Genomic DNA, 26,813 nt, shown 5'->3' on the forward strand with positions numbered 1-26,813 from the left:
GTACTCAATATGGAAGCCTTCACTTGTGCATTGTTTTATGAAATCTGTAGACTTGTCAAGTGGCTTCTCTCGCAGGTGCTCCGGAGAGTAACTACTATCAGGAACCAGCACAATGTAATCCTAAACAAGTAAAAAAAAAAAAAAAAAATGTATAAACAATCCATCTTGCAATAGGGCACTAAATAATAATATTTTTTAGTCACATACATGTTTTTCCATCGATAGTTTCAACAGACAAAAAAAATAAAATATTCTGAGCGTGCAAACAAAGCTGAACCTGTCCCCTGTCTACACGGCCTTGAGGTTTAGCTCTTATATAAAGCTTTGTGGGGTTGCCAGGTAGAAAACAGTCCCTTCATTGTTATTGTTGGAGATATGGCATAACACTGAGGAGAGAGGACCACTGCATGCCAAATCCACAACTCGAGCCACCCCACTCTCTGAAAACCTGCAGATTTTACAAGTGCATGTCTTGCAAACTTTGTTGATATATATATTTTTTTTATTTTCTTCGAATGTAGAGATTTGCTTGAGTTACTGTAAAAAAAAAAATAAAAATAAAAATAAAAACACACTGACCAAAACAAGGGTCTTCCCATGTGGCACGATGACAGAGATGCTGGGCAGCTGCGCAGAATTCCCGTAAAAGTCGAGAGCAATGCGGCCTTCGGCAACAACAACCTCCCTGCAGCCTGAAACTGCTGGGCAAAATGTGGCATTTATCTCACCTGGAGGGGAAGATAGTTTCTCAGTCAGACAGTTTGCTGCTCAACGATTTATTTCTCTATTAAACCCTTCAATGATTTGAAATCTCTTAAACATTGGATGATCTTGTCATGAGGCCAAGTATGTAATCTGATTTTAATAAGGAATTGGCAGATCACTGCCAGAGTACACTCATAATTACAAATCAAAACTATTCAATTTAATTTGGTCAGATTCAAACTCTTTCCCAAAAACTCACCTTTCCACACACGACCTGCATTCACTTGCACTTCCACCGGGAAGGAGACGTGTTCAGGCTGATGGTAGTGCACCACAACAACATACCGAGCCGGGAGAGGCACCGCCGGAGTAAAACTGATCTCAGTCTAGGCGAGACAGCAGAATTTACAACTAGAATCCTGTGTGCTGTACGTCCAGGCAGGATGATGTTCAACAGGATCAAAATATTTGACACGGATACCTGAGGGAATTTCAGCACCGTCCCGTCACTCTGAGGCTCGTGGACGGAGAACAAGCTGGACTGTCTTCTCCGCCTCCAAGCTTCACTCTTGCCCCGTTGGAGAGCCGCTGCAGGTGTGGATGACAGCCGTCCGTCACGGGTGGCGTACAGAACCCAGGATGAGGACGGCTTGTCAAACCGCCGTTGAACACAGTGTCGACTGCGAACATCAAACAGCAACCAATTATTAAGGCAAGTCCTGTTTGCCGAGCACTAGTGCAGAGCAATCAGGGCTGCAAGAACGTAGCTCATGCAAAGCAGGGTCGGTCATTTAACAAAGGGCTGTGATGCGATAGCTGTGTTTGCTCTCAGGTAAGTTCCGTCGTTTCTAATTGCTTATATGTTTTCCATCTAAACATTCAAGTCCATTTATGGTCAACACCAGAGTTGCACACTGACAGCTGGAAGATCTGTGACATCCAAGTTGCTTATTAGCTTTAGAGTCGGTAAAGTTGGACTGACAGATCATCTTTAGCGCAGGAACCTTGGCCAAGTTGGAGGAATGCTTGTATTCACACCTGGAGAACAGATGTGCAGTTCTGACGTTGGGTCTGACCAAGCACCCAGCATGGTCCAAATTACAACTTACTAGTCATGGATGTTATGTTGAAAAGCTTGAACCACTTTTTTTTTTTCCAGAAACGTGCATGACTCATATAAAAAATTTTTTTTAAAAAGACATTAAATGTAGGTCATATGACCTCAAGTACTGACCTGTCCTGAGTGAAGCGACCATGAGTGGAGACACACAACACTTTGGGCTCCACATACTCCAGAGAGAACTCTTCTGCTGGCACTGCATAGATCTTATACTAAAAAGGAAAATAGGCGTGTTTACAATATTGTGCTGGTTCTTAAAAAGATTGAAACAGGGAATTTTTCTACGTGTCTTGAGGAAACAAATTTCCTCACCAGAAGGAATGACGTTGTAGACGTTTGCAGAAGAATCTCCGTCCTGTGAGTCAGCTGCAGCATGGCCACTTGATTTCCGCTGTCTACTGCGACACTCCGGCACAAAGTGCTGCACGGGTTAGCAAAAAAATTGATTTGAGTAGAAGGAAAACTACATTTTCCTTCTTTAAGTTTTCATAGACCTCCAACTTTCTTACAGCTCACTACATTACAACCACAAATTTCCACTTATTTTATTGTGGTAAGAAAACACAAAGTCAAGCATTAAAATATGAAGTTGAAGGAAAAGGATACAAGCTGATTTGTTTTTAACAAATGAATAATACAAAAAAATTGTGCCTCCAATAGATTTTTCTCCCAGGATTTCCATGCATTTAAATCCATTCATATTATCAGGACTCTGATCAGTTTATCGTTTCCCCTGCCGAAGAAAAGCATCACCAATGCATAACGTTGCCATCGCCATCGTTGTTACGTTGCAGTCTGGTTCGGTTTAAACTTTCTCCTACAAATTGTGTTTCGCATGCAGGCCCGGAGGTCGTATTTCTGTTTCACCCGAACGAGTTTCTGTTTCTTGAATAAAGTTTTCCGTTTCCCTAAATGGCATTTCGCCAAATGCAAACAGCAGGTTTGAGGTTGTGCCACATTGATTCATTTATAGATGATTGATTGAGCAGCTCTCCATAACCTTACTGTGACTTTAAACATCTCCACGACTTCATCCCTGACTGGCTGCTGTGTTTCTTGTTCTTACTGTAATTATGGTGTTTACGTTTTCTGACAAACCTCTGAGGGCTTCACAGAACATTTTTACTGAGGACTGACTACAAACAGATGAAATCTATTTACTAATCAGATTACTCCTGAAAACAGAGGGATTTTGCTTAAGGGTCTGAAATCAAATGCATGTAAAACATTTGTGTAAAGCAGTTCATGTATCATTGTCCTTCCACTTGATAATCATGCACTACTATGGTGTTGTAACATAATAAAATGTGGAAAATTTTAGGGGTTACAAAGAGTTTTGCAAAACACTTTGATATATAAGACACAATAATTATCAAAAAAAAAAAAAAAATCACCAGAATTCTGATGTTAGAGATGGTATGAAAGACACAAACACATGACTCACCTGAAAACACAGCTATAAATATTGGCTCTAGCCATGATCTGGATCCCTGATTGTCCACTGATGAATATGTTGACATTCTGGACAGTGTCCATCTCACTGGCATACTCCAGAATGAGGGCATAGAGGCCTGAGTGAGGCACACGAAGACTGAGCTCCAGACGAGACTAAACGACACAGAACATGCATGATATTAAGAGGTCCTATAAGGTCTTATTTGCTCCAAATGTCCTTTCATGAATTTCACTTCGAAATATGATTGCCAGATTAGTTTTGAATTAAGTTTAGAGTCTGAACCTGTCTCCCGTTGAGAGCCGCCATGTCTGGGTGATCCGCAGTGGGACGCCGCACACGCGCCTGCCTCCTGTTCCTCCGCCCACTCCGGGTGGACAGCCTGCCCTGTGTGGCCAGCACAGAGCTGAAACCGTCCATGGTGATGTGCTTGTACAGCAGACAGCTTTTTTTTTTTTTTTTTTTTTTTAATTAATAAATAAATAAACGTGAAAAGAGAACAGAGATGACTTCATTATGCTAACAAAGAAAAGTTTAAGAGAAAGTAAGGGGATAGGACGAGGATTACCTTTCATCTTTGCTTGCTGTGTGTAAATATGTGCACGGCTGAGCGACTTCTTCTTTCAGCAGAGAGGCTTCGTAGTAATCTCGAGGCAGCAGCACTAAATAATCCTAAGGTGGGAAGATAAAAAAATGTCACATATTTCATTTGGGTCGCATTTAGCAAGACTTCCACATTCTGACCGCGTTCAACTTTTAAACACTTTCTCATAATTTCGACGTCATTAAACAGAATTTGACGTGTTGCCCCGTGATGAACTGTTGACCTACCAGGCACATCTTTTTTTTTTCACCAGGTAAATGTTACCCAGACACTTACCAGCAGAACTCCCTCAGCCCTTATATGAATGATCCACTTCCCAGGATTCAATGCATAAGGTTCAGTGAAGCCCTCTCCTGGGACGGTGACAAAGGACGGGGATGGACTCGGAGGAAATACCACTTCCTTACTCTGAACTTCCCCTGCAGAGCACCAAGCACAGACATCATAAACTCCAGCAGAGGCGACACAAATACCCAGAGAGCCAATATACCATTTGCTCACATAAATGTCAGGAAGGAAATGTTTTCGCTTCGTAAATGATGGGTTAGATTTCACAGCTGGACGGAGGAATGAGGAAATGAAAACTATGTCAGAGGCAGTCTTACCTGCGGTGCCTCTGCTATTTGTAGCCCTGATGCTACCAGTCACACTGATGCTGTTGGGGTTAATGAACCGCAGAACCGCGTGGAAAAAATTCTGCCGCCCCTCTTTCGGATCAACATGCACTGTTACCCTGGCTTCACTCTGCAGGGACGACAGTCACACACTGATTCCAGTGACACAAGTTTGGCTAGACAATGAGTGAGTGGCGTTAGGAGGAGAGATGAAAGGCAGGCGGGAAGATTAAGCAAAACAGAACGGGGTTAATCAACAGACAGCGAGCGAGGCGAAAGAAAGCAAAGCGGGCCCCCTTCACTTACAGTCACAGCAAGACTCAGAGTCAGGTTCATCCACCACCGAGATCCGGCCTCTGACTCGGACTCTCCCCTTGTTTTGGGAAGTGGAGTAGTGCAACATAATGTGGAAGGGTCCAGGAAAGCCAAGGCTAAGCATTAGAATCACCTCCGGCTGAGGACAGAGAGTGTTAGTTCTAAGAGCCGATCTCGATATTCTCCCACATCAGCAGTGAAAAAAAAACAAAAAAAACAGGACACCGAGTGATTATTTGTGCACGGGCAAAAGCAGAAAATTTATCGTGAGACCGAAAACCGCTGCAGTCTGCTGTAATGGTCACATTTACGTATACACCTCATACAGAGCAGCAGTGGGAATGGGCGAACCTGTGCAGGTGACATTACAGCATAACCTCTCCAGCTGAACTCTGGGAACTCTTGGGGGTTAAAACCGAAGCGGACTGGTCGGGAATTTGGTGTCGTGCCGTCCTCCACCTCAAACTTCAACTGGTGCAGAGATGGGAAAAAGTAGCCAGGGAAAGGCCTGGTGAGAGTAAAACGACAAACATTTCCTCACCCTTTGAACATTTTCAGATTTTAGGACGTTACAACCGATGTAGTTTAGTGAGATATTATCTTATATACCAAAACAAATTAGTACAGACTTGTAAAGTGCAGTGAAAATAACGAGTTCCACTAAATCTTTTGTAAATTAAAGCCTTTAATTTAACCTTTAAATTAAGTTAAAGGTTAAATTAAGATGATCTGAGAATATTTTGACATGACAGCTATTAGGCCTGCTCTCTAAAAATCTGACCCATAGTGGTTCCTATATGCAGTTAGGCACCAGGCATGTGGGAGAAACAGCAAATATAAAGGATAAACTCTGGTCAAATGAAATGAAATAAATTGTCTTTCTTTGAGTAGGACAACTACCCTAAATATACAGTTACAACTACAATGAACTAATTCAGTTAAAAGTTTAATCATGTGTTCAAATGGCCTAGTCAAAGTCCGACAAAATGTTTTAGGAAAGGCTTCAAAATGAAGCTTTATTGCGAAGAAGAATGCTGTTCTTTGCAATAAATCACATAAAATCCCAATGAAATACACTGAAGTCTGTGATTTTACCACGACAACATTTAAATAAGTTCAAACAGCATTAAAACTTTATCGATTCCCTTTAGGTTTACCAGAATGTGCTGATGCTGTATTTCAAGACTTTTTTTTTTTTTAATGGAACCACAGCTTACTCTGCACACGTACGGCCAGTTACATTCTCCCGACACTGACACTGTCCAGAGGCCTGATCACATGTCATGCCAACAGCTCCTCCTAAATCACACTGGCAAGCTGAAAGAGAGAGAAGACGAAATTAAACAATTTACTGAAAGAGAGCAACTCAACACCAGACTAAAAGACAGTGGCAGAAACATTTTGTTTTCTAACTCAAAGCCCTCGTTCATTAATTTACCCAATTCTAACTAAATGAAAACCATGAAGTGAACTAGAATAAAAAGAAATAGTTTGTGTTTCTTTTATCTTGTGCTTTTTCTAACGCCTTGTAATGTATATAAAACTCATTATATTCACATGGCTATCAGTCCTGCTTTTGTTATGAATTGTGAAACTACGTTCACCAGTTTTACTCCCACTTAATTTACTAAAAGACATGCAAAGCTGTGTTGAGTGAAATAGATTTTTCTGTTTCACTCAACACAGTAAATTTAAGAGAACAGAAACATAATCAACAACAACAACAACAAAGCCTGTTGTATTTATTGTAACTGATCCTCGAGATCTCCTCTGCTGTGACTTTTAACTCACTCTGTCTTCGTTCACTTTATGGGACAAAACGTTGTCCTTTGTGATCATCCAGATCTGACGTCATACTTTCCAGTTCAAAAAGAAAACCTACAACTGTTTTTGTTTTTTTGTTTTTTTCACATGTGCTTCAACAGAATGGGGTATGAGGGTGGCATGTTAGGTTGATGTCTGATGAAGACATCTTACCTTGACAGCCAAAGTATTTCTTTTTTTGCAGCAGAAAGTATCCGTCTTTGCAAGAGTCACATGCGTGGCTGCAGACATTTGGCTTACAGTGACACTGTCCATCTCTCTGTAAAAACACATCGAGGAGGAAAAAGCAATTTTACATCATTGCAAATGCAGTGTTGTCAAACAATGTTTTCTGTGATGTGTGCACGGAGAGGCCTGGTGTCTACGTTGTGTGCATACTTTTCAATATACCCACCTGCTCACATTCTCCAACTCCGCTCAGTGTCCCTTTCAGATCACATTGACATTCTGGAACAAAAAAAATAAAAAATACAAGCTAGGGCAGGGGCTGGGAAAATGTAACAGGGAAAAACTGTGAATGGGCTCTGATTACAGGGTTTTGTAGCACACACAGGTGTAACACAACAACCCCAAAGCACTTCGGCTTCAAAGAAATGGAGGTCAAAAGGTCTTAGAGAGCTTTTTCATTCACTGATTGCAGCGCATAAAAAAAAAAAAAAGAAAAACAACTTTCTCTGAATGTCCAGCTACTTTCAACCAGAGGCATTCTTCAGATATCAAAAGTGCGTGTTGCAAATGATTTCAGGAAGAGCGGCAGAGACGTTAATCAGGCAAAAGAGCAAACCTGTAACATGAGAGCAACTTCTGGAGAATGCTTCGAGTTGTTTTCGACTTAATGGGAGCAACCATATTTTTTTTCCCCCGTGAGAGCTACATTCAGCTGACCAAAGCACACTTTTTGAACAGTCAAAATATGGACGAATCTAAAGTGAGCGGGAGATGTTTTAAAGAATCATCTGGTAATAAAATGTCACATTTAAGCTTAAGAATGTTCACAGGATTTTGCTCATTTTATGTGGGATTCTCCCGTTTCTCCCCGAGAAGCAGAAAATCAGTCTGGCCTTGGTGACAGCAGCATGTTGACATATTCACTACATCAAACGGGTGAAGGCTCAGATCAGGATCTTATCAGGCTTCTTCTGGCAATAAAACAATCCGAAGAAAAATGTGAGCAGCGAACAAAAATAATAATACTGCTGGAAACAAATGTGTAACTTTGAAGCCCTTTTTGCAAATAGTGTACCAAGTAATCCTTTTGCTCTAGAGTCAATGCCAGAAGCTGCTTGAGGCTGCAAATAATACAAACTTGGTTAGGATGGAATCTTAATTTTCTTTGATTTTAAAAGATTTAAATTCAATTGATAATCTGCAGATGACCAAAATTTAAACTTTTTCATAAAAGTAATTCAGTCTAGGCCTGTAGAGCTGGTAGAGACGTATCAAACATCTGCTGCCGTAATTTCAGAGAAACGTGGCTCCACAAAGTATTGTTTGACAAGGGCTGAACATGCATGTGCTTCTTTGTGTTGATCAGTCATATAAAATTCAAATAAAACGAAGTTAATGTGTAATGTGAAAACATGTTTGAATACGTTTGCAGTCCCTATTTTTGGGTTTCTGGTGACCCACCTGTGCATCCACGAGGGTTGTCTGCAGCCAGGTTCCAGTAGAGAGGTTTACACCTGTCACACAGTGTTCCTTCTACGTTGGCCCGGCAGCGGCAGACGCCCTGAAAACAGCAGATAAGAAATCTATGAGGTGTTGAGACAGGCTGATGCTGCTGCAGGCCGGGTTGCATGTGCTCACCGTCATACAGATTAAATCAGTCACGAGGGCCTGCTTACCGTGCTACAGAGCAAGTGTTGTGAATTGAAAACTGACTTTTCTCTCACTGTTTGAAGTGGGGTGTGTGTTGCTAACTTTTTAAGCAGAACCACTTGAGCAGCTGAGAGTTGCTTTGTGCGATTGTTGTTTCTTCCGTTTTGAGATGGAAGGAAGTCTCTTTTTCCGTGTTTGATTGCACGTGCGTTTAGTGGGACTAGCCTTACTTTGTTGTGCAGTTTAATATCTGGGCCAAAGTTCATCCGTGTAATCAGCTATGGGATAGTGAATCTATTCAAATTCACCACCCTGGGTTGGGCAGCAACCAATGGAAACTTAGTAAATAGGAATTGAGACTATAGCAAGTACGTTACCGTTGGAGGATCGGGCACTTCGGATCCATCTGGGTTACAAACACTGATGGAGTCTGGAAAATAAAACAGATGCCCTTAGTAGAAAATTTACGATATAATAACTCCCGTGTGAATGCATGCAAAGTTATTACTGGAACGTACCAAAAATCACCCAAACTGCATTGTTGTTAATTCAAACTGCATCTGATTCTGCTCAAATCTTAAATGTTTAGTGTGTACAGTCAGGTTCACTTGTGTTTACCCGAGCACTGGGGAAACCTGAGTCCAGATGCGCAGCGGTCACACTGCTGGCCCACCACACCTGGCAAACAGAGGCATTCGCCTGATAACGGGTTGCATCCAGTTCCATATGAACCCTCCGACGAACACCGACAGGCTGGGGATAGCAAACAAGCAGGATTTACAGCTGCAAATACTTTTAAGATTCTTCTTAAGAATTATATTAATAAATTATATGTATTAATTATATTTTGCTAGGTGAGTCCCAGTTGTCAAATGCAGCATTCAATATTTTGTTTTTATAAGAAGTTTGCATAAACTCATCACTGGCATAAATCTAAAAGTAACTTTGGACTTTTATGCCTTAAAATTGCCCTGTGTCTCTTTAAGAAGCTTCTGCTCTTTCTGACACTTCGCATAAAAACAAAACATAAAAACAATGTCCCTACATTATACTCTTTACAACTGTTCTTAGGAGCGTTGGACTATGTAGTTCATGTGACAAGCTCAGCAGACTCGCAGTTCCATCAGGTGTTTGCTAGTTGCTGCTACTAGTCTGAAGGAGCCAAATGGGGAGGGTTGCTTAGTAGAGCAGAAATTCGGCTGGAGACTGTAGCTCCAAGGAAGACTCCTCAAACATGCATGAAAGAATCAAAGCAACACTCCAGGTATGTTTTAGATGAAGGAGTTACATTATAAATAAGAAAAAGTTCCGCGATTTTTTTCAGGATCAAGCCAACAAAACTTACCAGCGCAGTCTGGATATCCATAGAAACCTGGCGCACACTGGTCACACTCACGGCCTTGGTAGTTGGGGAGGCAGTTACACTGACCATTCGGACTGCACACGCTTTCAGCAACCCCAGCTCCGCCACAACGACATGCTGAGGAGAAATACATGTCATCATAGCCTAAGTGGAGATTTATTCAAAATGTCTCTACGAGTCACACTGCTAGAAAAGATCTAGACTTCTTTCTAAGGTTTATTATGTTTCATGTCATCCTTTGGCTATCTCTTTCAAAATGAAAACTAATAATATCAATATTTTTCTAGGGATGAGGGGTCCTCTCACCCTGACAGCTTGGGAAGGAGTAGTATCCAGGTTCACAACGGTCGCATCGCTCCCCCTCCACGCCCCGACGGCAGAGGCAGCGCCCATAAACATCACATATGGTAGGCACCGTCCCTCTGTAGTCACAAGTGCATGCTGCAGACAAATACAGTGGAAACATTATTTTCACAATAAGAACAAATTCCTCTGCAGCTGAAGGCCCAAGTTTGCTAGAAGTTATATTTATGTTTGTCTTGCACAACCCCGCTTGGTGTTGTTTTGTGACTAGGCTTGGCACTAAGAAGCCACCAGAGAGATTCCCACTGTTTTTCTTCCTACTGAAGTAGTAAAATCTGCTTCGTAGAAGCAACACTCAGTTCACATGATAAAAGAACTGACGAGTTAAAGGATTATTTGGTGTTTGTTTATGTTCTTTGAAGAGTTGGATGACTAAAAATGACATGAGTTTAAAAGGTTTTCTCAAAATTTTGGTTCCCAGCTTAAACTAAATCAGAAAAAGAGCCATAACTAATATTAGCCTGGTGAGTTCTCACTGGAAAGTCCCAAAGGATTGGTGCTATAATAAGAGGGCAAATCTTTTTGGACCATCAGAGTGTTATGCTCATTTTATCTGCAGCCCAGTAGCATGTCAGTATCCCAACGCTCCCCGTCGCAGCCATCTAAGTTCCGCAACCAAAATCGGTAGTGGTTTGCTTCTTGAACGCACATCCGACTTGGTTGTTTGAAAAATATGTGCAGTGTATTTTTAGCAAAAAATATAGACAAAATAGTAGCTAGAGTTAACTAAGTGAATGTGACAAATTAAAATGCCCAATAAAAAAAAAAAAGCTTTTTCAAGATACTAGCAGAGGTCCTATAAATACAAAAAAAAATGTGGATGAGAACAAGCAATAAAAGGATTTAACATAGCCCAGTCATGAGAACATCTCTTCATTTTAGGCCTAAGCGCACTTACGTTGACATCTAGGAGAGTTGAAATAGCCTGGAGGGCAGGCAGTGGGTCCTACACAGGGAGCGAAAACAAGAGGAACAGCTCAAAGTGGCTGTCAGACTCAACTTTGTTGTGACAAGCTAGAAAATCAACTTACCCACTATGGGGCCTGCAGGCGACTTGGTGGTCGTCAGGTACGCAGAGTAAGCTGGTTACAAAAGCCATACAAAATAAAGACAGAAAATGATCACATAACATCATCTTTGTTGAGTCAGAAGTACGACTCAATAAAGATGCAGACTTCTGAAAATGCTAACAAATGTCAGATAACTCCTAAAATTCAGCTGCATACTAAAATATGAATTCCCCTCCAGGATGGATTTTAAAATACTGTTGATTCTGCTTTGTGTGCATTTGGGTCGATGAAACCACGAGAGGCACAAGACTTGAGATGATCCATGGAAAACGTTTTCTTAGATATTAAGCCTTTTGAGTTGTATTAGAGATACATAAGTGGTAAAAAGAATATGCATGTTTGGAGTAGTTAGATTAAAGGGAAAAAAAAAAAGAAAAACATACAAATGGGTAACAAACAAACAGTACAAAAACAGAGCATTCCTTCTGTGAGTCACCAGAGGCATGTATGGATGACAGCTTGTGTTTTGGAATGGCAGATTTTAAGTTGATTAAATTACAATTTAAACTGCAAAACAAATACAATTTCTTACCATAGCATGTTGTTCTACAGAGATATTAAGACTTTTAAACTAATCGTTCATGGAAAATTTCCTTCGAATGTGTAAGCCAACAGATACAGACAATGACAGAAACATTAGGGAGGCTTTCAACTAAGAACTTAACCTGTTTAACCCAGAATTCTGCTGATCGTGTTAAGACTGATGTTCTGCTGACCACAAGAGGAGAAAAGAAATTAAAAACAACACAGCAGAAAGAGAGGAGACAGTGCTTTGACTTTACTGATGATCATATATTCACTCTACACACAGAGTGCTTTTACTCTCTGCTTTAAATGTGTGGTAATTACCATGTAATTTCAGAGCAACATTTGCTAAACCTTCCCTTCAAATGCTAACCAACAAAATGTGCAAATATCGATGCATGCAAAGACTCAAACAGCAGATAAACATCTGAGGGAAGCCAGATTGCCTCCTAATGACTGTCAACATGTTTGGTCTGGTTTGACGCCTCAGAGGCTGCACATAAATAAAACCACACAATAAAACGTAAAGAAACTCTTTCACATACACATGACGATTAAAAGATAAGCTAAGAATCCAAAGAACCTCAGGCAAAATTTGCAGGAGACAGGTCTGCTGTGTGCGATGGGGCATCAGAAAATGACTATTATGATTGCACGTTTAAGGACGTGTTGAATCCTGACACGTGTTTATGCTGGGGCCTCGCAAACAGCATGTGCTCAGTGACAGAGGAAGCACTAGACGAATAAGCATCAAAAAATTACCAATAGAGATGAAAGATTGAGTGTGTTATCTTTATGCCTTTGCAGACTGATTAAGCTTTGCCAAGGAAGATCAACTTGATAGCATGGGGGGAAATTCTCCTGCAGATTTCAGAATCTCTGTGGAATGTCGAATTTGTCTCTCCTTGTTTTCCAACAAGAATAAACTTTTCTCTCGCACGAAAACTGGTGGAAAATGAAATGCTAAAACAAAAAGACTGCCAATGGCACGATTTTAGCCATAAAAGAAGGGTCTTAAGTTGGACTTGTTATAACATCATTCTTCCATTTACTGAAGGTCAGTTAGAGGTCTGTGCAAAACATGGACTATAAACTATATTTGGTGAATGCATTCATTTTCAACGCTCAAAGTGAAACCTTAAAGTACTTCTTGATGATATTAACTGTACTGTATTTCCATTTATAGTTGACACAATTTACTCATACTTAGCCCAGATTGATGTGTATAAATGTGTCTTTATTTATTTATTTATTTTTTTGACCGATAAATAAGATCTACTTAAAAGATGCAGAAAGTATAAAAAAAAAAAGGCTAAACTCACGATTGCACTCAGGGTAGAGATAATGTCCATCAGCGCAGCGATCGCAGCTTTCTCCTGCAAATTGTGGTTTGCAGATACAACTCCCAGACCCCATCTCACATCCGGCTGTAATCCTTTCGTCACAGCTACAAGCTAGAGAGTGCCAGAGATTTTTTATTAAAATAAGCAAACATCATCAAGTCTGAACATAAAGTCATCTTTCACTGCTTTGGTGCAATGTCTCACAGTTAGCTCAAGCAATACACAATTATTCACAGCCTCTAAAAATGTTTTGCAAACTAAGTGTAATATGTATTTATGTATACTTCACAGTGCTGCTGCCCAGTGTTTTATCATACATTAGAGAGGTTTTTTGTTTATTTTTTTATTTTTTCCACAGTGTGGGACTTTAGCTGAGAATATGTGCTTTGGTTAGATTTGGCAAAGATTGAGCTTCTTACTACAGTAGATCTGGTATAAAACAGAGCAACAATATATTGAAAACCTGATGCTTGCTGTTAAGCATAGTAGAGTAGCTATGATACTCTGGGCTTATTTCTATTTGTCTGTGAGAGGCACCAGGAACTGGGACAGATTTTATGGTATTGTGACCTATTGGAAATACCGAGATATTTTAAATGAAACCAGGATAATTATTCCTAAACATTTGGTCAAAAAGCGTTCACGGGAAATAAAGTCAAGTTCTTTTCTAACCTCTCTGAGTCTCTTACCAGACATGAATTATACAAAAAACCTGCAAGGTGAGCTGAAGCGAAGAGGAAATGAGGGAGGACCCAGGATTTCCTCCAAGACTCCAAGATTCAACATGGTGGAAATGTATAGGAGAAGAAAATGTCCTGATGTTAAACAATTCTTGCACAAGGTATTCATTGTAAAGGTAGCAATTTAATAAAAATAAGAAATGTTCTTAAAGTGGGTTTACAACCGTTATTTTTGCAAGCAGTAGCTAAATAACAATAAAGTATTTTTAGTTTATAAACAAAAGATCCTTACTAACACTCCACATGCTCCCTTTCTAAACTGACCCGGGTTCTGTGGGTTCTGCAGTTCACTTTTTTGAGTGAAAGAGAACCACTTTATATCCCCCACTTGGCAAAGTCCAAAGACAACTGTCAGCTGTTCTTACTACAAAGAACAGCTACAAAGCATTCCAGTAAAGTAAACAATGGCAAAGCCCAGTTCAGAGATAGTAAAACCTGTGGTGCCAGTGTTGCTGCTCTGTTGCCTTTTATGACTGTCTGACGCAACACGCTTAAGCCTTTCTTTGAGTAAAACTCTATTTAGGCTTCGCTTGTTACTCTGCAGATCACATGCCGTCATGCGTGGATGGTATCTACATTCAACCAGCATTAGCACAATGTGGAAAACCCTGCTAAGGCGTTGCTCTCGGTATCGATCGGAGCCACAGCAAAGAGCGGATGCGAAGAGTAATCTACTGGATCACATGGAGGCCTTGAGATGTGTGTCGTGACAACGTTCGACAAAACCCAGAAAAAACGCCAGCAACCAGCTCAAACAAAAATAAAAGTGTCTTACTTTACCCTACACCTGTATGAACTTTTTCTATCGTGTATACTAAATGTTAAAACATTTTAACACAGCTTTCAATGTCACAGGTTTACTGTTTTATTCACTATTCAGTTTTGAGGAGGAAATTAGCCACTGTAAGAAAAGATGCATTAGTTTGAAAATGGAAAGTCAACGAGTTTTAGACCAAACCACACACATATTAACATTATATTTATACAATTTATTTTATTCCTAACAGCCCCCAGGCCACCATCTAGTCATTTGTGTGTGAGGACCATTGTGAGGACAGAGGGATGAAAATAACTGGTGGTCGAACAACAAGTTAACCAAGCAGTGTCACAACCCATGTCAATTTTTATGAAGATATTTGGCAATGGAAATTATCCTAAAACGTAAACAAATGTAAAGCTCTGTGAAGTCAAAAGGCTGAAGAGAACGGTGTACTCACGTATGCATCCGGCTGGAGACTCGGGAGGCACTCCGAAAGGTCTGTAGAAACCTTTGATGCATCTCTCACAGTTTATTCCTGCAGTGTTGTGCTGAAGAACAAAGGAAGCAAGTGCCGTGCATTAGACAGCTAATCTAAGAAAAATAGTCTGGTTTTTACACTTGAAATATTCATATTTAATATCTCCTTTGGGTGTAAAACTTATTTGAACAACTGGGGCAATGTACCAATGAGACATGGATCTAAGCATTCCTCGCCTCACAAATTTGGGAGCTAATTTTCGAGCAAATCGCGCAGCATGCTTCCCTTCACTGAGAACTACATCGACATATAAACGGACAAGTTTGATATTTATTTTCTCTTTTATTTCTTTCACCGATAAAAGGACACACGCATGCGTTGACAAGAATCAGTTTGAACTTGATACACGTTTCGTACCTGGCAGCCGACGCACACTCCTCCTCCACTGTACCTGCCGAAGGTGTCCAAACTTGCTCTCCTCTTTTCAACCTCTGGGTCGTAATAACAGTCGGAGGCATGGTTGAAGCACTGGCAGGCTGAGGTGGAAAGCCCCGAGACAGACATGCAGACAAACACGAAATCAGAGCATTTATATTTGCCTCCCACTGAATTGTGTTTAAACCTGTGTTTAAACTCCTAAAGCTTGTGAAGCTACAGGAGAAATGATAAGTGCTAAATTGCTAATAGTGTAATCTCTGGCTGCGTAGCGCGCCTGGGGCTCAACCATTTTCAAGCATTTTTAACGGTAGTCTACTATTGTTATAAGTCCAAATGAATTAATTTGTGGCTTCACATAGGCAACACAGTGCCTTGCAAAAGTATTCGTACCCCTTCAACTTTTTGACATTTGACAAGTTACATCCACATATGCATTATTTTCAGCTTTTTTGAAAAAAAAGACAAAACCATTGCTTTGGCCTGAAAGTCTGAAGTGTAGTGAAAAGAAAATAAGCAATGGCTTCATAACATTTTTATGACGTAGAATCTGAGAAGTGTGGCATGCATTTATATTTACTCCCTGATACCCTACACAACATATAGAATAGCAATAACCACAATACCAATATATGCAACATCGCAATCGCAAAGGACAGCGTGCATGTAATATGTAGTCACCTTTAATATTTCAACTGTTACAACTGGCATTGTAGTATTTTACCGCAGATGTTAAGTAGATAATAAACAGAGTACATATTTTAATCCCAGCATAAATACAGTTGTCCTGTGAGAGAATATTAGTGAACAAACACTAAGTAAGACACCAGACAGGTTAGCTATAGAGCAGTGGATTAGCTTAAACCTCTTATTGAAGAATAGCAAGGCGAAAGTTATTTTTGAAAGAAAACAACAAAGTATCCTGTTCGAAGTTTGGAACAATGGATGTGGTGGACAGAGTAAACATGTGCGTGTGCTCCTAAACTCATCATCCCCACAGTGAAATATGATGATGGCAGCATCATGTTGTGAAAATATTTTTCCCTAGCGACAAAGAAGCTTGTCAGATTTGCTGGATCGAGCAAAATTAAGAGCATTCATAAAATATATCCTGTTTGAGGCTGCCAAAAACGTAGGAACAGGAAACATAATCCTTAAAAAAAAAAAAAAGCAGAATAAACAACACTTTTCCAAATTTTAATGAAAAACGAAATTATAAAAATAATAAAAAACATGTTTTATTCTCTTTCTACCTTATAACTATTTTTCTAGTACTTTGTGCTGGGCAATCTGATAAAATCAAATAGGTTTGTTGTTGTGAAAGTGAGAAAATATGAAGAAAGCTCGGGGCGTGAATACTTTTACAAGGCACTGTATTTTCTAGTGGAAAATATGTCAACAGTCCACTTGAATTAGATTCCAGCAGATCCAGGCTCAGATGTCTCCCCGAGACGTGGATCACTTCAGAAATGTTACAATCTAGGCTGGCACTGGCCTGCACAACGTAAAACTCACCAGCCAACAAGGTAGGCAGACGAAAAGCAGCTATGGTGAGGCTAGTTACTCATCACACAAACAATATGTGGAATGTCCTGTCGAATCTTCACCAACACAGATTACATACAATACCATATCAGGGCATCAGCAACTGGGATTTAATATCAGAGACAAGACGCCACTTCGGCCCACTTCTGGGGCAGTAATTCAAGAGCCGGCAGCACGGGGAAAAGCAGAGTGAGATGTGCCTTACATGTCAGACGAAGCGCTGCACAAAAAAAAACAAAAAAAAAACACTCACGCTGACAATCGTTGGGGCTGTCAACAGTTGCAGCACGCCACGGCTTCTGGTTAAAGCCTGGGCAGCAGCGGTCACATGACTCGCCGCAGGTGTTGTGTTGGCACTCGCACTGGAGTCTAAAGAAAGAGGACGAGACGGCGGTACATAGTGACTCTGTGATGTTTGACACCTTTGAGACAACAGTTTAAGCTGCATATCGCTGACACATTATCGCCATGAAGTTATGACAACCGTGTTGCCCTTAACACAGAGTGACGTTTGATTTAATTTAAGCTGGAAATGCGACTGATAATCAAATTGTTTTGGCCCCAAACTGGTGAAGTGTCAATAATATGGGGAGAGGTAAGATTTCTGAGATGTAATATTAGCATCCACAACAATGAAGAGGTTTGGTTTCTAAAGAGCAGTTTCTCCCAAAGGCTGTCAGATGTTGTGATGTACTTATATTCTTTTTACTTTATAATTTAGTCTATTAATTTACAACCTTTTCTGGTTAAAAGTTATAAGTCAAGTCCTTTACTCAGCAATTCAAACTCAATAAGTTATCTACAAACTCACTTTTTTGAGTTTGTAGAACAAAAAGAGCCTCTTGGGAAGGCAAGATCACTTATGTGTCACTATAGAGCAAGTATTTTTCTAAATCAAAAATATATATTATATATTGAGTTAATGAGTGGTTGCCTTTTGGCAACACAATAAAGTTATAGAGCAGCATTTTACCTACAGTGATCATCCATAGAAGTAGAATCTTTGTTTGTTTTTCATTGTATGTTTTCATGGTTGGATCTCTCCATTCTCAGACTCCCTGATTGTGCAACATTTTCTCTTTGATTATTCTGCAGTAAGAAGCATTCCTTCCTAATTATCTCACAGATTTATGTGTTCCACATGTGGAATCTCCTCCCACATTACTTTATGATAATAAAAAGTCTCTACATTGAACTTCACTATGAAAGGAATAAAGGTTCTTTTTTTCTTTTTCCTGCAGCCGTGAATCATTTCTCTTGATTGCATCATTAAAAGATTTGAAAGATGAGGTTTGTCTATTGTGACTGTGGTTTATGCTCCTTTGTTTTCAGCAAAAATCCATTTCACTAGTTTTGGTTTTAAACACCAGAAATAATAGCCCACATAGACAACTAAGCTATGTTAGCAAATAAACATAAGATTGAAATTTACATTTGACGTTAACAGTTATGAAAGACGTAAATAAAACAGCTTAAAGCGTGAGAAGTAAAAAGATCATTTCACCCCCATAAAAAGGAGCAACAAGGCTGAAGTTTGACAGCTTTACAGACCTGCTTGGGTTGTCCAGATTCCGACCAACACCGCAGACCTGGGCATGGCCATGGCAAACACAGCGACCACCGATGCTGATGTCTTTAATACTATAAAAATACTATCAGCAAACAGAGGAATGTCAGCACCAGCACCAACAGTTAGATCTGTCACATTTGACAAATTTGAACAGCTCAGGAATTCATGGGATGAACTGACTTAATATTTCCAATAGAAAAAAAAAATTTTTCCCTAAGATGGCATGTCTGTAAGAAATTTCCTCTTGAACACGTCTTAGTGTTCTGTACCAGCCACTTAAAATGTGTACTCTGCTTCTTTTAATAGCCTGCTATCCAGAAGTGCTATATCTCACACTTGCAGAGCGAAAGAGCTTTCCAAACCTGTCCCTATCAAAAATAAAATTCCAAAGATGACTTGTCACGCTCATCCAGACTTAGTTCTCCACAAACCGTAATGGGTGAACAGAGGAGTGTGACTGTGTCAGCAAAAAGGAAGCTGGCAGGCAGGAGGTATAAAACTAAACTTTGTCCAAATGGGAAACTAAAGGATGCCAACATGTCACCTTAGTGTCAGGTTGTACGGTTTGTGTCTTACCCTGCGAGTGACGGTGGGGTCTCTCTGGGCTTTGGAGATCAGGTGGCCTAGGAGAGTGCTGGTGCGAAGGAAGCGCAAGCGAATGTTTGTGGCCTTCGTGAAGTCACGGAGCACCGGTGAGTATGTGAAGTTTTTGGAGCCCGGACGGCCGTTTATCAGAGAAACCACAATCTGGAAAGTACAGCGTTTATTTTAAGTGAACTGTTGTTCAAACCTGTCTGGCATTTGTTGCCAGGATATTTCATATGTCACCTCTCCATTCTCCAAAGGTATGATCCGCGAATACTCTGTGGTGCAGATCTGGTCGTCGTCATTAAAAATACGACTGTTGGGTTGTTTTCCAAATTTTTCAATACACTCCCGTTTTGAATCTAGTGAGGCGAAGAAAACAAAAAGTCAAAATATTACAGTTAAATTATTGGAATTTTTCATAAATCACAATTGTAGAGGAATACCAAACACTTCACAGGTGTTTATCAGAAATGGATCCATTCTGACATAAGCTAAATATTCAGTGTTCAATGTCCATGAAATAAGTATCTCTATCTGAAATTAGAATGGAAGAAAGTCAGAAAAGTGAAATCTATAAGATTGTACTCTGTTGACATGTAGAAGAATAATCAAGAGACTCAGAACCTGTTGGAGGAACTACATATATCCCTTCTGGTTAAACAAAGCCTTAGAATCCAGCAGAATGAAACAGGAAACAAGGAATCTATGGGTTTCCTGCACCTCTTTCGAATAAGACAATTTTTACAATATTTTGCCCATTTAGTCTTCATCACACATTTTTCCATGGTTGTTAGAAAACTCTTATTTTCTAGGTAAGACTAAACTAATGTGGCAAATAAGCCACAAATTAAGAATAATAACCACAAGGGTAGAGCTCAATTTTAATTTGCAGGGAAATTATTTGGAATTATCAACTTATATTCTGCCACATCTTTTTCAGAGAATATTTTAAGTACTACGGAGGCAAAATCTCAGAAACTTCTGAGATAAATATAATGAAGTGTAATAGGGAATAAATCATTTCAGGTAAAAACATTGCTGAGCTCAGATTAGGCCATAAATTTTCAGGAATTTGGATCAAGTGCACTCCAAGTGGAAGGCTGAGAGTGAAAACCTGAAAAAATCTCTTTGTGATAGCGCCGAGAAATATTATAATTCATAATGCTGAGTTGCAAAGTAAGCAAACAGAGTTGCGAGCAACATCTTTGTTGGCTTTAAATCTAAAACTGTAGAAGATTCCTCCTCATATGCATCTTTTATTTCCATGACTATATTCCCTTCATAATGATATGCAAGGTCTATGGTAGAACAGTTGCTAGAAATGCAGCAACACCGTCAAATTCAAGCCAGCAAGTCTGGGATCCCCAGTTCACTCATTGTTGGGAATCTCATACATATCTGATCTATTGGTGTCATGGAAACATGCATCGCCTATAATGGACACAGTTGGTCCTCTTTTTTCTGCATATTTGTTGTTTTTCTGCCACTGCGTCTCTTACTCTGACCGCCAAGTATAAAAATCTCCAGAGCAGAGCTCACAGACAGCAACCACAAACCCAGAATGAATAGCACTGATCTCTATTCGCATTCTGACTGTGTCATGTAATTTCTTTCTGCCCACTCCTTACACACAGCTGTCCCGCCTCAGGTCAATTCATTTTTACTCAAAGCAGCACAATAGGTTCATAAAGCAGGAGCGATGTTTCTTCTTGGTTTTGTCCATGCTCGAGTAACTGGAACAGCACTGAAACATGTTGAGTGGAATTATCAAAGAGTCATATCAAAACAGAGCTCTAACGCTTCATCATCAGCCTCGCACTCCGGCAAACTTCTCCACATAAAAATATCGGGTTCAGCTGTATTCATTGAGCCTGAAACCTCAGATGCAGTCTCCAGAACTTCATATGTGTAAATACAATTTTCCAATCCAAATCTAATTTTAAACATATACACGGCATTGATTTTAATGAAGTATTGGAGGGAGACTCTGTAAAAGTAGCTACGTATTCTTAAATAACTAAGATCAGCATTGAGCAAAAAAATAAATAAATAAATCCTGATCAAGGCATCCTTTAATTAACTAGTGCCCCTTTAGGCCTAAGTCTTTAGTTATCTTGATGTCAGTAAACACTAACCAAGGTCTCACATTAGAGCCAGGCTTAAATCCTGCATACTAGTCCACTCGGGTCAGTGATCACAGCAGAAAAGGTCTTAGTAAGGGAATAAAAAGCCACATTGACTCTTGCGTTTTGAGGATTTCTTACCTCTTATTCCAACCAGAACAAACCTTTTATAACTCTGAAAAATAACTGCAGCTTAATATAATTTGATTTATGTTATGTGGGCTGGTTTTTAATGCACAATGACGAAATGAGGTAGACCACACATACACACACACAAAAAGTGAGGGAAACAATGACAAGCATTTCCTGTCTTAAATAGTCTTAAGCAGATAATCAGTGTGCACAGATTAAGCCTACAACCCTAATCACACAATTTTTTTTTTTTTTTTTTTTTACGGCAGACAGTTTAACTTGTCACTGCAAGAAAAATCTGGGCATTATTAAGATAACAGCCCTCTTTTTGGCTTTTATAATCATGGGGTTTGACTGTGCTGCATCACTTGATGGCTTTATAATATTTGCAACACTTTTGCTCTTGCCTTTGTAACATATTAAAATACCAACAGGAAAAACATTTAATCCACACAAAATCACTGTGTGTCTTTGATGCAAACTTATGAACAGTTTTTCTTCTGTTGTTTTAAAAAGAAAACCTTTTACAGAGAGGAAGTAAAAGTGAGTAAATATTCTGTGAGTCAACTTACATTACAGAAAACCATTTTTTAAACAGAGGGATTTACACTTACGAGCAAAGTACTGCCAAGGGGTAAATTTTCTCCCATTGTCCACAGAGCGCTCCAGCACCCACAGGTCAGGACGAGGTGAATTAGCAAACTTGATTAGGACGTATGCCACATGGAAGAGCTGAAAATCAGAGCACAAAGAGGCGTCTAAACTAAAGGCACTCACTGCTCACCGCTCAGAGCGGATTTTGGCAAAAGCCTCCAGTTTCCTGAGTTGCGCTGACTCTACAGAGGAAAGGCTTGGCTTTGGGCTCTACCAGTACTCTTATTTCCGTTCTTGGAAGGAAAACAAGGAGTCCTGGTACAAATTCGTCATAGCTCTTTTAACTTCTCAAACAACAAATGTACAAATAAAAGGCTTGAACTGAAACAGTTTCCGGTCTTGAGAGCGTTGTTTACCTTTAGCATTCAGCCAGAGCTCGGCTTACAGGAAGGAGCACTTATTAGCAAGGAGTGGATGCAACTTCTGCAGGTGCAACCATGCTAGTGAAAAGGCTTTAGCTAAGCCCACCTGATTCGAGTTTGTTCTCTGAAGTCTTTATCTCAACCCCCATCAAAATATAGAGCCCGTGCAAGGGCAGAAGAGGGGGAGTCGGCGATTGTTTCTATCTGACTCCTTATGCTCACTGAAGTGCATTTCCTTTGCATTTTACCAGTATCATTATCAAGCACTGAAAGGGATTGGCTTAAGGTTGATAGGCCATTGTGTAGAAGTCCATTTTGTTTGATCTTCTGGGATTTGGCATTACTTGTTGGAAAGCCCTCCACGTGACACCTGCAGTGTCAACAAAAAGCCTTACCTTCACCTGACCACGCCCCTGTTATGTTCTGCAAGCCCGAGATGCAGATTGTCTAAATCGGTGCATGACTTGGTCTCGAAACAGGGTGCTGTGAGAACGTATGCTCGGTTTTCAGTTGATGAATGGAAAGGCTGTAGGTAAAATGTGGTGCTCTGTCTTAATAAAAGACATTTCTACAGGCTGTCTCTTTTGACAAGGATGAAGGCAGGCCCACACTCGTCTAGCATCCCTCAACGCCAGAATGAAAAGCCCAGCGGGCATTTGAAATATTCAAGTATCCGTCTCTCCTTGCATGAGGTAAGGAGTTGGGTTAAGACTTCAAAGAAAAAGAAAGGCACGGCAAAGCCTCGGCTGAGGAGTCATTTACTCTTTCAAAATTACCCACAATTCTAGATGAATTCCTCTCCCAATCCTGGAAGTGAAGGCCTCAAACTTAAGCCGCTGTTTGGCTGTTGCATTGTGAGCAAGTTCAGGGATCGGCTGCTGAACTGGGTGTCCATATTTATCGTCACAATGTGAACTCCAGCTCTTACCAAGTAAATCATCCGGTTCCAAATCAGGAGCAGACCTTTATCAGTCTTGAAGCCCTCTCTGAATCTGACGTCTGAAAGGCATGTGTTTTTAAATTAATCAGGGAACATTTCCACCCACATGCAACAGGATGTGCAGACAACTAAAAAAAGACATGAATGGCGCACACGAGAAGTTGTCTAAAAATAGAAGAAAGTGACCCAATATTGGTTTGTCTATTTTGCTGTGGACCGAACAGAAGTTTAAGTTCACAAGAGCTGTGATGGCATGAAGAGAGGGGCTTGGTGTTAGTAGGATGGAGGAGGGGAGAGAGACAAGGTGGGTAGCAAAGGGGTTGGGGTGGCAAGAGACGTGCTGGCTGGCATGCAGACCCATCTGAAAATACCAAACATAGCAACACATTCCCCCTCTGGTCTAATGACCACAAAACAAAGCTTGGCACTGCTTCCAGAAGCCCATCACTGACAGCAACACAGGATTGAAAACCTTTCACGACACTTGTTGCTGTAAAGCAGATGACGAAAATAGATCTTTTAAGCCACTTAAAAATGTACAGAGCTTTGATGACTTAGCTAGTTGAACTTGTTTGCTCCTTTATGTAGCAATATTCCAGAACACTCTTTGTGGAACGTTGTGTGGAAGAAAACATATACGTTGTATATTTAAGGTATTGCGTCATCTGCCTACACACACACATATGAACCTGAGTGGCAGCCCAGTTTTAATCCATGGAGTTTAACATGATGTCAGCCCAGAAGCACAGGCCTGTTGCAGCTTTACCACTGTAGCAGTTTCAACTCTTCTAGGAAGGCTGGCCAAAAGCTTTAGGGCTGTGTTTATAGGAATTTATGGCCAGTCTTCCAGAAGCACATTTGTCAAGTCAGACTTGATTTGATCCTAGTTATTTAAAAAAACAAAGGCAGCCAAGTTTAGTTGTATTGTCCAAATTGGTTTTAAAAGGTTTCTATCTAAGGAATTGTGTCCTTAACTCTCCAACAAATCCCTCATACGGAGAATACATGGAGCGGCAAGGGACATTTTACTGGAAGAAAAAGTCGAAATCATAAAAGAAACAACAAGAAAATCTTAATCGGTTTTCCTACTGTTCTTCAAAGAGGATAGTGGTTTAAAAACACATTTTTCTGACTTTTCAGGTCAGACACTCTAAAACAGAAAGCCCTATAACTGTACTGCTGAAAACAAATTATTTTTCTTGTCCACAAACCTTTCGATCAGATGTAGAGTTGGTGTGTGGCCAGTCATTGACATCAGAACATATGGAACAATTTTACTGCAAAGATCATCTGTGAAGGAGACATGATGAACTCCGAGAATATAAAAAGCTGACGAAACAAATTTTAACCTTAAGTTCCTGTGGTGTCCAAAGTCAGTCCTGCAGGGTCAGTATCCTGCCTGTTTTAGTTATTTTCTTAGTTAAACATACGTAAGCCAAGTGATAATTCATCAGCTGGCCCCTACAAACCTTCTGACATGTTCAGGAGGTAGCTGAACCATTTGGATCAACTATTTTGCAAGACACAGGTATATTTTGATTTGTAAGATGGCAAAGGAAACATCCACAGATTAAAAAGCAGCGAACCCAGAGTGGATGTCTTGGAGCCCCATAGGTGAGAGATGCTGGAGCTTATTGTGAAAAGCTCTAACAATTATGGTCATTTTAATCATAAAAATCTGAAGTTTTGTGTGAAATGTGTTCTAAAGCTAAAACATTTATATGCTATATACTGCAAATAACATTTATGCAAGTCCTTTATGAGGATACATAGGATGATCTTCCTGTAGTCTTGGAAGAACGATCCCTGGAGCATGTCCTGGCACGGCCTTGCTTTCTCTCCAACTGTATCCTGCCAATCTAAACACACACTCCTGTCCAGAACATTTGGAGGGGAGGGCCTTGAAATATTGTGATGACATGCCATGCACCCTCAATGGAGGATTCCATTGTCATACAAGACTTTAAACACACTGACAAGTTCGTGGCTAATAAACTTGGAAACACTTGAGCTGAGCCCCTGTTTACCCAGCATCCACAGCAGCTTTGGCTGTGGTTGCACAAAGAGGTTTAGTGTGAAAAAAGGTTAGGGAGTTAGCTGTGCCAGCCGTAGACGGCCTTCCTCGCCTTTGGTCATGCTCCTTAAATTCCTGACCTTGGTGCGCCACATTACGTCATGTAAGGGGACTGAAGACTTCTCCTTGCATGTTGACACGTAAGAACAAGAGAGCCATCAGTGTCCCACAAGACCAAACACCATTTTTAAAACTCTACATTAACATTTTCTTTCCACATTTCATTCATAGCAATGTGAAATTTAGATTTGATACACAACACGCACACGCGCACATGCACCACTCAATAACTCCGCTGGCCCTCAACATTTTCTCCTGTGCATGTATCGTCAAATGTAAAGCAGAAAATTAACTTCTGACAGATATTCAGTCAGAGTGACGAGTCAAATCTGACAAGTCATATGACCTCCAGCTAACTTATTAGAGGAGCAAAGGAAAAGCTGGATCTGAACGAGACCTTGCATTGCCTTCGTTCATATGTTTACTGGAAATGCGTTTGCATTCAGCCCCTTTTACAATGACACAATGAAATGAAGGGAAAATGCAGTGAACTCAACTGCCTACAAAAATCCCCCGATTAGATAAATGTCTTCCACCTGTGCATAATTCAATCTTGTGTGCGTTAATCAGTGAAGAAGTCAAAAGCCCATGGTAATGGAGGACCTGCACTGATCTGCAGCCCAGGTGGACAAGCTGTTAATTGTACACCGAAGAAACACCTTGGTTAAACAAATACTACAAGAACTTCAATTTAGGGTTTACCACAAGCCTAATCCATAATTTGTGAAAGTGACGTATGGCCTTCAGATTTTTTCATCGTTTAATAAAAAAAAAAAAAAACAGTCAAATACGGAAAATATTTTGTAAATACAACCCCTGATCCAAGCTGACTGAGCCTGAGTGACTCTGCAAAGAGGAAAGAACAGAAATTTCAGTGTCTAAGTATACGAGCTGGGAAAGACATACCACAAAAGATTTGCCAGCTGTAATTAAAGCTGTAATGCTTAGGTTCGGGAGGCTAAATATGTTGATCTATTATACAAAAATATCACCAAAATATAGTGAAGTTTATGAAAGTGACATGACAAAATATAAGAAAGGTTTGAATGATATGAATGGTTGTGCAAGGTAGTGTAATCTATTTGTTTTGAACAAAATTGTCAGCTATAATATAATCCAAATAGGAATTTTTAAAGTCCATCGTTAAGACAATAATTTATGCAACAACTAGTTTTTACTCTATTGTGAAAAGGCAAGACAATAGCTTTTGTTATCAGCTTTTGTCTAATAACAAA

General features: G+C 40.1%; 1 protein-coding gene across 2 annotated transcripts in view; it reads right to left on the bottom strand.

Annotated features, from left to right (window-relative positions):
- Positions 1 to 26,813, bottom strand: part of LOC106949138 (laminin subunit alpha-3-like) — a 73,267-nt gene that overhangs the window by 27,379 nt on the left and 19,075 nt on the right. For both annotated transcript variants that reach the window (XM_015035189.1, XM_015035191.1), the window contains exons 3-32: positions 22,103 to 22,220; positions 19,474 to 19,592; positions 19,222 to 19,392; positions 18,627 to 18,727; positions 17,329 to 17,444; positions 15,513 to 15,631; positions 15,075 to 15,165; positions 13,097 to 13,228; positions 11,211 to 11,261; positions 11,078 to 11,125; positions 10,123 to 10,257; positions 9,799 to 9,933; positions 9,072 to 9,206; positions 8,831 to 8,883; positions 8,265 to 8,364; positions 7,030 to 7,082; positions 6,789 to 6,894; positions 6,029 to 6,128; positions 5,163 to 5,319; positions 4,488 to 4,626; positions 4,159 to 4,301; positions 3,847 to 3,950; positions 3,564 to 3,723; positions 3,270 to 3,433; positions 2,138 to 2,246; positions 1,940 to 2,037; positions 1,187 to 1,385; positions 965 to 1,091; positions 580 to 728; positions 5 to 120 (exon numbers count right to left, since the gene is read on the bottom strand). In XM_015035189.1, the coding sequence (XP_014890675.1) occupies positions 5 to 120; positions 580 to 728; positions 965 to 1,091; positions 1,187 to 1,385; positions 1,940 to 2,037; positions 2,138 to 2,246; positions 3,270 to 3,433; positions 3,564 to 3,723; positions 3,847 to 3,950; positions 4,159 to 4,301; positions 4,488 to 4,626; positions 5,163 to 5,319; positions 6,029 to 6,128; positions 6,789 to 6,894; positions 7,030 to 7,082; positions 8,265 to 8,364; positions 8,831 to 8,883; positions 9,072 to 9,206; positions 9,799 to 9,933; positions 10,123 to 10,257; positions 11,078 to 11,125; positions 11,211 to 11,261; positions 13,097 to 13,228; positions 15,075 to 15,165; positions 15,513 to 15,631; positions 17,329 to 17,444; positions 18,627 to 18,727; positions 19,222 to 19,392; positions 19,474 to 19,592; positions 22,103 to 22,220 (3,548 nt within the window). The remainder of the gene's footprint in view (positions 1 to 4; positions 121 to 579; positions 729 to 964; positions 1,092 to 1,186; positions 1,386 to 1,939; positions 2,038 to 2,137; positions 2,247 to 3,269; positions 3,434 to 3,563; positions 3,724 to 3,846; positions 3,951 to 4,158; positions 4,302 to 4,487; positions 4,627 to 5,162; positions 5,320 to 6,028; positions 6,129 to 6,788; positions 6,895 to 7,029; positions 7,083 to 8,264; positions 8,365 to 8,830; positions 8,884 to 9,071; positions 9,207 to 9,798; positions 9,934 to 10,122; positions 10,258 to 11,077; positions 11,126 to 11,210; positions 11,262 to 13,096; positions 13,229 to 15,074; positions 15,166 to 15,512; positions 15,632 to 17,328; positions 17,445 to 18,626; positions 18,728 to 19,221; positions 19,393 to 19,473; positions 19,593 to 22,102; positions 22,221 to 26,813) is intronic.

The sequence above is a fragment of the Poecilia latipinna genome, unplaced genomic scaffold (genome assembly GCF_001443285.1).
Source record: "Poecilia latipinna isolate Pla-1442-1.1 unplaced genomic scaffold, P_latipinna-1.0 Scaffold328, whole genome shotgun sequence".
NCBI classification, from domain to species: Eukaryota; Metazoa; Chordata; class Actinopteri; order Cyprinodontiformes; family Poeciliidae; genus Poecilia; species Poecilia latipinna.